Raw genomic sequence first — 14,679 nt, 5'->3', positions numbered from 1 at the left:
CCCATATGAATATTTTGATCTGGATTAACAGAGCTTTGTTAGAAAATCAAAAAAATATAGCTTTATGTAAGCTCCTAACACCATTGATACTGAGAAGCAGTGCAATGTGACTGTGACATGGCAATGGCTACTCTAAGCTCTTAGTGGTAAAGATGCTTTTTCCAGAATTTAGCTATAATTGCACAGATGATCTGCAAATGGAGCCCAAAAGTCACATAAACCATAAGCAGTGAAAGATGAAAGATGCAAACACGTCAGTTCTTAGGCAAAGAACTGATTTTGAGAGATTTTCTGAAGTGGCCAGCTTCTTCCCTAAATATCTGGAAGGACTACAGTTACTAGGGAAGATGCAGGTGACCCAGAACACACATGAAATCTCTGGGGCCACTGGATTCCACTGCTGGAGGAGCTGGAATTGTAGGAAATAAGCCTAAAACATTCCAGTGAGGCAATTCCCCAAAGCAAGACGTTTTCTACCTCAAGCGACACACCAGCTTCCAGCCTGAGACCTGCAGTGTAGGACAGGGCAAGTGGTTAGAGAGGTAACATAGGTATTAGCGTAACAGACAAGGACCTACACTTCTGGGGATGGCTTTCACTTTGGAGAGGGAGGGCGAAGCATGGGGGGGGGGGGAAATTGCTGTAAAGCAGAACACCAAACAAAATACTCTCATGGAAAGCTCAGTGTGCAGGTAAACAAAGCACCTTGGTGGGGGAAAGAAGGACCAGCTGGGGTAGGGACCATGGCATCTGATTTTACCCCATACCACTCACTGGGCAGGGATATGTTTCTGCATGAAGTCTCCCTGTCGACACTCCCGTTCTCACGCAGTATTCTGGTACATAGCAACTCATCTGCTAGGCCATCTGCTGAGCTGCCCGCATCCTGGAATTAGGAATATGACTCTTTATTCCTACATGCAGTCTTTCAAATTTTACACCCCCTTTCGAAAACTTTCTCCTGCCTGCTTGATCCATTACATCACCCTTCTCACCAGCTAGGACTGACTGCTACAACAGTAGGTGTTTAGCAGCCTTCACACTGTCTCTCACTCTTTAGATTAATAACCTCATGTAGGGGACAAACATTACGTGCATATGCCTCGCACACCTTGTGTTGCCCCATCGAGCAAAATCATCATTTCAAAGACACTATGGGAATTCCCTAGCCAGCAGCCAGCATGTGCTTTTGTATTATGTATTTCTAGGTCCTCAGCACACTGCTGGCTGTGAGTCATGCAAATCTTAGACCATGCAAAGCAAAAATGGCTGCACCATGCATAGATTTTTATCTCTCAAATAGAAAGTGAGATTTTTCAGTGACAGTTCATTCTTTTAAGAGGTTATCAATTTCTCTGCAACTCTGCTTTTATTTTTCACCCTAATTCTGTCTGGCTCTCATGCCTTTGGGCAGATAGGTTTTGCATGAAAGATATTACATAAAATAAAGTGAAACTGTGCTTTTTAACATGTTATTATACATTTGTTGTCCTCAGTTTCCAATTACGAGCAGGTAAATGCTGCAATTCCCATATCACGCACCACATCTCTCAGTTACACTGGAGCTACCAGGAGCTCTGATAGCAGCAGGACAGGCGATTCCCTTCCTCTCTGCTCTTTTCCCCCCATCTCCTTGTTGTTGAGGAACGTGACTCTGTGCTTGGTCCACATTCATACTGAACAGAGAAAAGCCTGAAGCTCAATTCTCATATTCAAGTTCAGTGTTTAATGAAGACAAGATATCACCAATCATAAGTTAGTTGTAAGGAATACATGGGGGAAACAGCTCAGATGATTATTTAAATGTTGCCCATAAATAGTGTCATAGTAAGCTAGAATTTGAGACTGTTACATTTTATGGCTTCTGGTTTCTTCTTAAAATCCTATATTACTAGAGAACATGAGGTGCCATTTCTATTTCAAGATATTTTTTCTGATGCGTCTAAGTACTTTATATCTGAAATCCTTTCAGGGAGGACAAAAAGATGTTTCAGACAGGTTTTTGCAAACTGGTAAATATAAATTAAAGCTGTAGATCTAAACTTTAACCCTTCAGTTTGATTGTACACCTGTCCCATTCCACCAGCTTATTAAAGGCAATGCCAAGTTTACCTGGCCTTGCTATCAGTTATGACTACATTTTGTTTTGCAAAGGAAAAGTTTTCTGCTTGATAGCACAGACTTGATGGTACTACATCACCATATCACCATACTTATTTGCTGCTGTTGCTGTGTGAGGTCACACACCTTTTCCTCATCAGTCCCAGCAAGGAACCATGAAGATCCTGCCCTGAAGTGATACCATAAACTAGATCTGGAGTGATTCTGCATGATCACTGTCCCAACCAGAGCAGGCATCTTGATGGCAGCAACCCTAAATACAAGCTAGAAGTGATCAGTTGTCCCACAACAAAATGATCCTGTGTGTCATGATGAGATCTTATATCTAAGTTTGCTTTCCTCCACTCCTTATTTTTTACCCTTAAGCATAGATGGCATATAAAACACTTGCTTTCTTCAAAAACCTCCAACGTCTGAACTAAAATCATATGCTCATACAGAGATCCCAGTTCCATTTCCAAATCCAGTAAACCTGAGGAACTAGTCAAACTGAAACTTGTCTGTGGGTGCACAGTAAGTTCTGAATATATAAGAATTAGGTCTTCCACAGTTTAAAACTTCACATAGCTCAGGTTGCTAAAATACATGCAAATCATTTGCCTGGAAATGTTCCTGAGACATATCACTCGGGTACCTCTCTATGACTGTCTTATATCATGGTGCTCTGGAAAGGACACAGTGCACAACTACCACTTCAAGCAAGTTCTGGCTGATTCTTCACCTTCTGAAATGGCAGCACCCGCTCTTGAATGACAAGTTTTGCTAAAGCCTCTCTGAACACCTGACAAGGTAAGTCCCATGGTAAGCAGAATCCTTTGGGATTTAAAGTGGCAGCGTATACAGACTTAATCCTCACCTAGTTAACCATAGCATATCTGAAACCTGGCCGTGAGAGACATCTTCTGCCTTGACATCGTTTCATTCCAGTTTAACAATCAAGCTGTTAGCCCCAACAAAAAGACAGGCAAACTTCATTACGGACCATTTGGAATACTATAATGGATAAACAGTTTCAATTTACCAGTGAGGAAATAGAGTTTATTTATAAAATTTGGAAGATCATTTCAAGCACAAAGGATCTGGAAATACAATGAAAGACAAATAGGTCCTTTAGGAGGATAACATAACAGAACCACAGTGGGTATAATTCATCCTCCTTTCCATTTACAGCGCTGCTGGTGGTGGCTGAAACTGCGCAATTTGTGGAGGGTGAGCAACAAAGCCCTGGAAAGGAGAGGCTGTAGGTTTCAGTTATCCCACTGGAAATTTCTGTGTAGAAAATGCCTGGTAAAATCTTGGTCACTCCAAAGACAGATAAATCATAATAATTGCTCTTCAGAGTCTGAGATAAATGCAATCTCTGGCAAGGGTAAAAGGATGTGACAGAGCCCAAACCAGGTTTTGAACTCTACAAGGTACAAGAAAGTCTCTAACACTTGCTCCTTCAGTTCGAGGTTGAATACTGGTTGTGCTGGAAAAATAAACAAATGTCTCCAATCACGGCAGCAGCAAAAGCTCCTGATGTAAATAAATAAATAAACCCGATGGATCCTAAACTACTTGTTCATTTTCTGACACAGAAGCCCACGCGTTCTGCGGACATGTCTCGAGGTCTAAGGCACTATGGGCTGGCTTGTGGCTGAAAATTAGTGAACTTTCTTATTAAACCAACTATTCAAATCCATCATTTTAGGAGATATCCCTAGCTTCTCAAACTCCAGCCCTCCATTCAGAGAAGTCTTAACAGATAAAAAGAGAATTTTAGCCCCCCTGCAATTTAGGAGCAAGAAAAACTGTACTTAGGGTCATTGCCTCATGTTGTATCCCCTTATTTAGCTTTCCTCTATATATTTTTAGGGTGAATGTGGGATTTTCTGGAATGCCTCAGATTCCATCCTTAGATCCAGTCGTCTCCTGGGGAGAGGGTATAGTTACATTTTTGGTTTGTAGGGAAAATAAAAGATTTGTGGAAGTATAAAAATATTGCAAAGGAATCTCTAATGGGGTTGCATGCACTAAACTGTTTTTGGTTATGGTTGTGGTCTTTTTCTCTGATTCATAAAGAAATTAGATGCCCCATATTGTATCACATCAGTGATGTTTATACATATATATAAAGGTAAACTCTTCCAGATTAATTTAAAATCTGCCAAATTAACTCACATATGAGTATTCATATTGGTTTAAAACGGGCATACCAGCTTACATTACGCTTGTCAATTTACTGAAGCAAACTTCCAATGTAAAATAGGTCTGAACCAATATGAGCATTCAAATAGATATAATCCAAGGTAATTAAGATTAAAATCAAGAATGCACAGCTTTGGCTAGACCAGGACAACTCCATAAAAGTCAGGCATCAGAGGGGAGGGCAGCGAGCTGGATTCGTATTTCCACGTCCTGCCTCCCACGCGTGAGAAGGCTGGACAGATCGCAGCTGCTCTCGGCAGAGCCGGGCTGCTGGCGCCCAGCGGGAGCAGCGGGGCCTCGGCGCAGCCCAGCTGCTCCGTGTGGCACCCGCCACGGGCTGTGGGTTTGGTGGCCGGCTGAACCTAGCCCAAAGCGTTCAGCGTCTGCGACAACGTTTTGGAAATGAAGCCGTTCTCCATGCGCAGTGAGGCTGCAGTGCTAATTCCCAGCATGGACACAGATGGAGGGAGGACAGGGCTCGCGGGTCCCACCAGTGACTGAATTTCAGTCATGGCTGGAGCTAAGTGACACCACGTGGTCGCGGTGCGGGGTTGTGCACATGACGAGTGCATGCAGCCACCAGGAGAGGGACAAAAATGACCCTGCTGTGTAAGTGAGGAACTCACCCACCTTCCCAGGCCAGGTTTACAAAGATGTTTAGGCAGCTAAAGGGGCAAGCAGGTACCTAGGGAGACTTGCACAAGAGACTGTGCACGTTTTTGTATATCTGGTCCTTGGTAACCTGCCAAACTATTCCAGAAAGGAAAATCAGAAAATGGATTCAAATTTCCTGCCTCTGTCTTCCCAGGAGTATATTTGCTCAAAGCCTATTCTCTCGGTCAGGTTTTGCCTTCTGAGCACACCTTTTCAGAGTGCAGCTTCAACAGTTCCCTATCTTGCTGACACCTTGAAGCAGCTCTTCGGTTCAGAAGTGCGTGAGGCACCATGCTTTTACCAGTTGCCCTTGCAAATTTGATCTTGCAAAAAGCAAAACCAAAAGATTGAGCGAAACTCCAGAGGTGTTAATTTTTAGTGCTCTCACATGTCCAAAAATTCTTTTGTAATTTCCTTCTAAGTAGTCTGGGGTTAATGAGACTGAAGAGAATGATAGGAAGGAAAGAAATAATTATATATTCTTTTTTTTTCCCAACATGTCCCAAATGTCACCTCTGACCTGGCTTTCTATTTCTGGCATGGACTAAACTCCCTCTATTTATTTAGCAGCCTACACACTATTACAGTAACATAGCAACAGTACTTTCAGTTGTGAATTTGAAAAAAGAAAGGAAGAGAAAAAAAGAACATGCTTTTCATAAGAAAACTGCTTAAGCATTGCAGTCTATTAACACATTAATAAATGCTTCTCTTTTTCCTTTTACAAGGCTTTATCAGGCTTCCATTCTACACAAACCCAACCCAGAGAGATGCACAGGGGGTGCGAAGTAGTGACGCTGTCATGAAGACTATTCTTGTTATGCGACGCGGAGCGTCCCCTAACCTTTTTGTTCATTTGTTTTAACGATGCTTCAGCCTGAATATTTTTCAGGCTCAGCAGAGAGGTAAGTGGGAGTTTGGGGAGGACACTGAAATAACGGAATTTATTTGGTGTTTTCTCCTCACTTTTCAAAAACAGTTTACTGTTATTTTATGATCCATAGCTCAAGGGTGATATGAAGTCAGAATTATCTGTCCAGAAATAACATTTTTAAAATAATTGAAATGAAGTAGGAGAAACTGTCCCATTTTCAGCGGTCATTTGACACTTCAAATCCCACTGATTTCCAGGGAAAGTTAGCCAAGTGAAGCCCTGTAAAGACACCCCTAGAGTCAGAGAAATACCTAGAGAAAACATTTTGTGAGCCTTATTTCAGTGGGAGCAACAGGCCTAAATATCTCAAAAAAGCAATTCCCTGAGCCACTTAAGTGCTTCTTATTTTTAAACCCAGGGCCTCAGTGAGAACTCAAACAATCATTTTATTAGGATGGGTTCAAAATGTTGGACCTACTAAAATTAAAACTTCTTAAGATTGCAAAGCTTCCACTGTAAATATTAGTAAACAACACAGACGTAGTAGTTGCAATAATAGCAAGGGCTTCATGAAGTACTGTATGACTTTTTGTGAAACTATTTCTTTACTGCCACTGTAATCTCAGCCAGCATCTCTTTAGAGGCTTTTTCTCATCTCACAGAGATTATAGCAGTGTGCGGCCACCTCTGAACGCCAGTGGCTTTTCCGGGGAATCTGCAACAGATCTTGGAACTCCTCTTTTACACCATGCATACGTGTTCAGGTTTTCCAGACTTCATAAATTGTGATTTCTCAACTAATTAGCTCAATACTTCTGTAAACTTAGTGGCTTTGCTGCACAGTTTGTAAAGTCTGCAAGTATAAAAATAGTTCACAATTGGTCCGAACTATTGGTTTCTCCTTGGCCTGACCAGTTAATGTCAGCTTGAAAAAATGGCCTCACAACTGTAAAATCCTTGAACTTCTACAAATAGTTTGCAAGTCTGGTATGTAAAAACAGATTGTCCATAAACTATGCACTCTGCACAGATTACAACAGTTGCAAATCTAAAAAGGGTCCAGTTATGACCATTATTCAGACCAACAGAAATATGAACACATAACTCACAGTCACTGAGACTGGGATTCACAGAATGAATAGTATTTGTCACTAACAGAGCTCACAGAAACTATTGACTTTTAAAATTCATTGTCAAGAAAGAGTCAAAAAGTTTCAGATGTCAATCTAAGTTCCATTTAAATTAACACCTTCATTTAAATAATCTTAAAATTCACACTAATAATGGCATTTTACTGGCTTTCCATAAAATGCCCTACAGCAAAGAATATTGGCGAAGTGGAATGCACTGTTCAAGGGCTTTGCGGAAAGCTACCGAGTAGTTTTGACTGTTGGGGTCAGGTGGGGTTTGTGGCATTAGTTAGTTCTGAGGAAGGGGAAAATGAAATCTTTAAGAACAGTTGTCTCATTCTAACAATGCAGAAAGCTATTAATGAGTTAACCCCAGAAGGGAAAGAGAGTCCTTTTCTGCCGTGATGGCTAGACACCAATTTTGTTTAAATTTTAACAAATGTCAAGAACATAATTATGCAGCAGTTTATAAAACTGAACTTTGCATGGCTACATATTTAGCTTTTTTTTCCTGATGCAACACAGACCAAAACAGGTCAAGCATATTGTAAAGCAGAAAATAATAGAAAGCTGAAATATTGCATTTTATTCAACAAATAAATGAGATATAGAGGAAATTCTATTTTATCTGGCTGAATGTACTGTTTTGAAATGCAAATTTCATTTCAAACATAGCATTTTTTGTCTTGTCTTATTGCATTGCTAATTCATTTCCAACTCAAATGGAAGAGACAAGCAAGCAAATAAAATGATTATATCTCTACTGAGTAACATGGTAGGAACAAATTTGTCCCCTTCCCTTAAAAGATACCAATTTGGTATAATACACTTTCAAAGTGACAGAGGAGCTCAGAGATGACCAAAACAAACACTGCTGTTACAGTGTTTTAATGCATTTTTGGTAGAAGTAATGTGTTTATCCGTATTACAGTTTTCATGTGCAGCAACAAAGAGTTCAGCAAAGTACTACTTTTAATGCTTTTTCCTCTAATATAAGTTTGATTGCATCACTAGCTTAATTACCATTCAAGTTAACATTTCCTTCTCTACTTCAAATTGGAATGTTTTTTTAAGTCTCTATTATTGAATGCAAAGACCTGATAACTCCTGGGTTTCTGTTTTGAGTAGAAACCAATAGCTGGACATTCCTGTGCACTGAAAACATGTAGTCAAAGATTAAATTGGGGCTTCAGTGCTATTATGGCTCCACCCAAATAAACAGTCCAAGGGAAATTATTCTGCTTAACATTCTGATACTCAGGTTGCCAAGAAGAGCACTGTTTTTAGAAATTATTTTTTTCTTAGAAGTCAGCCTATCTTATTAGAATAAACATTGCATTTAAACTACCAAAACGTGCTTAAAATGGAGGAAAACGGTCTGCTTTACACTCAGCTAATTACAAATGTTTAACTCTAATGATGGAAACTCTTCCTAAAATAAATTCTTTGTTGTTATTTTACCAGTGAGATCAATTTGTTCAGGATTTACAGCAGAAGGGAGTGTGTACTCTGCTCCACAGGCACTTCTGTTACAGAAGTCTTCACCTGCTACATTATTTTCTGAAGGGTAATTGGAGTTTTTCCTCAAAATACAAACTCCATAGAATATATGTTGTATTTTAAAACAAAATAAGAGCAAGAAGAACTTAGGTACAAAGCACCCAACTACAGCCAGCTAAAAGGCTCTTCTCCAGCACACAGTATTCTTATTCTCATCCAGCCTATAAACTAGAGTTACAAAACTCATATAAATTGGTTAAATAAATTCAGTTACTTCAATGCAAGTTGAGGATGTTAACTCCACCAGGGTATTAAAAGTGGACTTTCTATGCAGAGGGGACAGAGCATGAGAAGTCAGGTTATATAGGAAACTTTTGGAAATAAACAGGCTTATGGACAAAAATTAAATTCAGACTTCTCTTAGGCAGTTATTTTTGTAAAATTCCCCCAAATCCCAAACTAGCAGAAGAAGTGCTTGACTTCACACAGTACTTGGGGATTTTTTTTAGGCTGGGGTGGTGGTGTCCTCTGCTGACACTCGCCAAACACAAGGAGATCAGAGCAGCCGTTCTGCATCCCACCCACCCTTAGAGCTGCTGTGGCACTCTTGTTCCTATTACTTGAGCAAACTCTTCCATAATTCTACTTTACTTTTTCTTCTTAGTGGCCAGTAACTTCCTGTTTGTTCTCCTGATAAATACCAGAACTTCAGCTAAAAATGGAGAAGTCGTTTAGATTCTCTTATCTTGTAAAAGCCTGGCATTCAGGGTGCCCGCGGCCCAGTTTGGCAAATCAGTCGGAGCAGTTAGAGATTGCTGTCTTCAACTGACTGTTGTGCCCTTCTGATGGAGCTTGTTGCTCCTAAAGTAGAGACAGCAAAGGTGGACACTATGTTTTCTTAGCTTTCTGCTGTCTGGTATATTGATTTACAGCACTGCTGATTTCAGTTTATGTTAACATACTGGGCAACCGTGAAGCACCGTGGCTGGGAGCAGATATGCCCCTCGTTTCGCCACAACTGCTGTGGAAGCAGTGACTCCATACATAGGGGTATGGCAGTCTCTAGCCTTTTAAACTCGGCTTGAATTGCTGAATCTTGCTGAAAGACACACCGCAAGTCCCTGCATGGATCCTAAATTCAACTTAAAAATCTGAATGGTTGCAAATTATTAGACTCAAGCTGGCCTATTAGCTAATCCAATGCTGACAGAATCCCCAACAAAAAGTGTGGTAAGAAATGCAGGGCTAAATTTGCTAACATGGGGTCCATTTTGGACTCTTGCTTGAAAGATGCTGACAAGAAATTTTGATTTGCAGTAATGTTTGAAGAATCTAGTCACTCAAGTAAAGCAGGAAACTTGCCTTTTTTGAGCAAGTGGTCTTCCCTCATCAATTTGTATAGTACTGAAGATTAAAAATAGATCTTCAGCTGGGGTACAGCTGTGCAACACTGACTTAAATGGAGCTGCACTGACTTACAACAGGCAGGCATCTGTATTTTACTTTTGCCTTTTTTTGCCTTTTACCCTTTATTGCAAAGCACATAGCTTAACACCAACCATAAGTAAATACTGAAGTGTCACCTACCAGAGCCTGCAGGCGGGCTGATTAACTGCCATTACTACTCTTCTCAGGTGTGACAAACTATGGGACAGTGATTCTAAGACAGGTTCAAATTAGATACCTGTTAAAAACCCATCCCCGTCTCCTTATCAGCATATGAACAGTCTGTTCTCAGTGGTGTTAGTCTTCTATTTCACTAGACAAGCTCTGCACCCGCTTCCATGTCTTTTTTTCCCTAGTAGTGACTTTTTGCACTGAACACTTTGTTCTCTAAGCCATGAAACTATTCTCCCAGCCCCCCAATAAATAGAGAACAAATATTATTAGCAAGTGATTAGATATATTTCTAATATGAAGAGTACCAAAAAGCCTACTGTTCAAGGCAGGCATTACAGAATTGGTATAGGTGAACATCCTGGTCCTTCTAATTTTCTGTTTTTTACAAACATAAACATTTTCCCCCCAAGGCTCTGAATGCCTAATCTAAATCCCCAGTGGATTTACTCAGTGTTAATACAAGGCACAGAGAAACCCATCAAATCCAGAAGCTCATTTCATGGCAGCAGATTCTCCCATGCAATCTGATTTCCTGCAGAGGCTGGTACTCACAGAATCACAGGATGGTTGAGGTCAGAAGGGACCTCTGAGGATCATCTAGTCCAATCCCCCTGCTCAAGCAGGGTCACCTAGAGCACACTGTACAGGATCACGTCCAGGCAGGTTTTGAATATCTCCAGAGAAGGAGATTCCACAGCCTCTCCGGGCAACCTGTTCTAGTGCTCTGTCACCCTCACAGTGAAGAAGTTTTTTCTCATGTTCAGATGGAACTGTCTGTGTTTCAGTTTGTGCTGTTGCCAATCCACTAACACCAGTAACAAAAATCTCCTGGACTCCAGCAGGGCCTGGTGGGGGCTGAGAGTCAAGATGTGCCCAGAACAGAGCATTTTCAGTATAGAATTCAATGGACTTCACCTACAACACCACTACTTCCTAGTTTTCATCAGCAGCTTCTTCCTCTCTCCCTCCCGCCCCCATATCCAGCTCCCCTGACCAGACCTTTGAAAATTCCCCTCTACCTCGCAGCCCCACACAGAGCAAACCAGGGAGAAAAGCTGCGAAGGGACAAAGTGGGGAAATGAGAGCAGCGCAGCTCGCCAGGGAGCCTTAGGGGACAAAGAGCTGCAGCAAACACCAAATACTCTCCTGGGAGACTCCTTGCACAATTGACTCTTTAGATAGGCTGACATGCTAGATTAATGTTTTAAGTATCAGGCAGAAGCAAAAGAATTGTACGTGATATTAAAACACTATTAGAAGATTTCCCTGCTAAAGTTAAGCTCCCTGTGCTTTCTAATGAATTCTCTGCATTTAGTATTAAGCGCTCTGTTTTTACAGAAAGTTACACTTGGGTAATTAATCTCATGTTCGTTTCCTGCATGTGTAAGAGAGCACCCTTTGTTAGGGAATGATAAGACACTTCTAAGAATAGTAATACTAAGAGCATCAGCTTTGTAAGACATTACAGGAAAAATTTAAACTCTAACACCTGTTTTTCATTTTTCAAAGTTTTGAAAATAATGTTCTGCTTACTTAGAGCCAAATTCTGACTTTGTTTTTGTGTAGAAGACCTAATTGATTTCATCAGAGGACAAGCATAAATTAGGGTATATTTTGGTCTTTAAGCTCCAATCTTGCAAATACATATTTGTTTAATTTTATACTCTGTAAATATTCTCAGTGGCTTCGGTGGGTCTATGCACAGTTCACAGTATGACAACCTGAATTCATCATTTTGTCTAGTCTCTTAACTACAGGTTCCAGTGAAGTAAATTGGACTTTCTTAGTGGTTGTAATAGATTCAGGATTAAGACTTTGTCTGTGTGTAAACAGAGATCCTACAGAGGCCTGGTGCTAAACTCAGGAAAACGTAACTGGGAGACAACCCAGCGAGGGCAACTGAGGTACTCCAGCATAAGAGGAGTCCAAACCCCACTTTTGGGAGGCGGATCAAACCCACATTTTAAGCTCCCTAAAAGCTTTAGTTCAGACTGTAGGTTTTGCCAACTGAACACAAAGGGCAGTTTAAATCTTTGGGATTTATGTATGTTGTCTGTTCAAAAGCGGAGCCAACACCATTCTGTTGTAAGCAGTTGACACTTGACACCTACTGAAGTCAGTTTAAACAGTCATTGTTTTAAAGCCTATGTTGTTTTTAAGCAGTCGCTGTGGTTCAACTTGTGCTATCTACCACCCCAGTGACAAGATGCACAAGCTACTATGGTAGTGAAACTATGTACAAATGAGAAAAATAGCCTACAGGAGGTAAGGGACAATTTCCATTCAGTTTGTAGCATCTCCTGTGTACCCAGTCATATGAGAAAGGACATTAACCTTTGCTGTACTTAGAGCAGATTTTTTTCTGTTTTATTACGGACAAGGGAGTAGTTTATCCTACTAAACAGAAAACAAACACTAATCTGCAGAGATCTTGCTAATCTAGTGGCTGATGTTTGAAGAACAGCGTAGACCCAATTTCACTAGGTTTTTTACTGCAAAATCTGAGCACAGAAGACTGTAACTAGTCTTCTGAGCTGATCAGAGCCCCTGTTGTGACTATTATCTTGACTGCATAATGGGGGCTTTCAAATCCCAGCTTTATCACATTCTGTTTTCTCTACTTTGCCCTTTTATGAATATTGAGTCATCAAAAATAGCTTCACTGACAGAGTTACTAATGATACCAGCTGGGTGAATCAGTGGTTCTTACATTGTCTAGTGCCTGCTATACAGTGCTATTAGTACGCCAGTTATGAAATATAACAAAAATTAGATATCCATATTTATATGCAGCTCCCTTGAGACAGATCGTAGTGGTTATTTTAAAATTAGAAAATGCTAACCGAAGAAAGCAAATACTCAGCCATTTCAATGCAATACTATGATCTAAAAGAAGAAACTCTGGCTCAGAGTAAGTTAAAAGTAAATTTGAACATCAGTAAATTATCCTTTTTCCTATTTTTTAATACAAATAAAAATACACTACTAAATGATATCTACTATATTCTTCACAAGACAGTTATTCCTCATATTACCAGAAAAAGCTAATATCAGCAGTCCAAAAAATGCTGATAAACAGAAGTGAACATGACAAATGATGTAAGCTATGTATATGGCATGTGTGTGATAGACACATATGGTGGCATGCTTCTAGTATAGTGCAGTGCTCTTGGTGAGTTAGGTTGGAAGTGCACTACTTAAATGAACATTACCAGTTCCAAAAGTGTGAACAATACCAGCCTGCCTAAGTAAGAATCAACACAAATGAGTATGCAAAATGGCCCACGATGGGCTTACGGTGGTAATGCTGTCCCAAGCAATTTTTTTAAGGGTCATTTATTTCTACCCGGATTGCCTTCCTTGCAGCCCTGCAGTGATACAGTTTCCGATGTTTGTAACACACACCCTTTTTTGTAGAAAAACAGGCAGGCAGATACAGAATGAAACAAGGGGCCCCCTTTATACCACTGCAGTTGCTGCTCTCCGTGCATGCAGTGCTCGGCTGTTCTCATCCGTCCCCGCTACCTTTTCGTTATCAGGAACTTTATAGCAAGGCACCTTCTAACACCTCTTTACGAGAGGCAAAAAGTAAAGCTATTTGCTAGTAAATGCATCTAGCATATTAAATTGGCAAATAAAACTATCGCAGATGTTGGCATTAGCAAGTGTCATAGGAATTACACAGCATCTTAACAAAGCTTAGCCTCCAATTTCAAAGTACTAGCTTTTTAGGAGGTTCTTGCCCTTCCCTGGAAAAGATACATCTGAAATTCTGTTACAAAACTGTTAGTTACGGCAACATTAACAGAAACCGAAATGTGGTTTTTAACATAAGCTGCGTTGCATAACAATTTAAGAATTATAATCTTACGAGCTGGCAAAGGTTAATTCCGAAAGGCACAAGAATATTGATGAAAATTCAAACGCTCAGTAAGCGCACGGACTAGTAAATCTTTTTTGTTTTGGTCCAAGGCGAAGCCGAAACCCGCGAGACGTTGCAAAGGAAGAGTAAGACACGGAGCACATGCAGAAATCCCTTTAGAGAGAAAAATATCGGTAGAGTCTCCGCACTTACGTATCTCTTGAGTTTCTTCTCGGGGGGCGATTTAATGAGCCATCCAGTGCAAACGACGTCCCCTGAGCTCATCTTCCCCCCCCGGCGCGGAGCGGCGGCGCGGGAGCCAGGGTGCGGGCTGTGTGTGCGTGTGTGTGTGTGCGTGTGTGTGTGTGCGTGTGCGCGTGTGTGCGTGTGTATTGTTCCCAGCCAATTTGAAACCAGCAGTAATCAGCTTCCTTCAGCTGTGCTCTGATACTGCTCCAGCCCGAGGAGGAAGTCATGACATTGATCACTGACACGGCCAGCCCTCCCTCCGCCGCGAACACAATGCAACACACCGAGCACGTGATGGGCCACCGGGGCACGCCGCCACCGAGCCGGCGGCTGCCACAGCCACCGCCGCCGCCGGGCGGCTCCCGGTCCCGGTCCCGGCCCCCCGCCGCCGCCGCCGCCGCCGCCGCCGCCGCCGCCGCCGCCGCCGCCCCCGGCCCGCCGCCGCCCGCAGCATCGCCCGCCGGGCCCCGCCGCCGCCC

The 14,679-nt window shown here is 41.5% G+C and overlaps 1 protein-coding gene across 3 annotated transcripts in view; it reads right to left on the bottom strand.

Moving 5' to 3' along the window:
- GAB3 (GRB2 associated binding protein 3) overlaps positions 1 to 14,315 on the bottom strand; it is a 69,708-nt gene extending 55,393 nt beyond the window's left edge. For all 3 annotated transcript variants that reach the window (XM_067304286.1, XM_067304287.1, XM_067304288.1), the window contains exon 1: positions 14,165 to 14,315. In XM_067304286.1, the coding sequence (XP_067160387.1) occupies positions 14,165 to 14,236 (72 nt within the window). In that variant the 5' untranslated portion in view covers positions 14,237 to 14,315. The remainder of the gene's footprint in view (positions 1 to 14,164) is intronic.
- Between the last annotated feature and the right edge of the window lie 364 nt (positions 14,316 to 14,679).

This window comes from Apteryx mantelli, chromosome 13 (assembly GCF_036417845.1).
Source record: "Apteryx mantelli isolate bAptMan1 chromosome 13, bAptMan1.hap1, whole genome shotgun sequence".
NCBI classification, from domain to species: domain Eukaryota; kingdom Metazoa; phylum Chordata; class Aves; order Apterygiformes; family Apterygidae; genus Apteryx; species Apteryx mantelli.
This window is presented reverse-complemented; position numbering and strand designations above follow the sequence as displayed.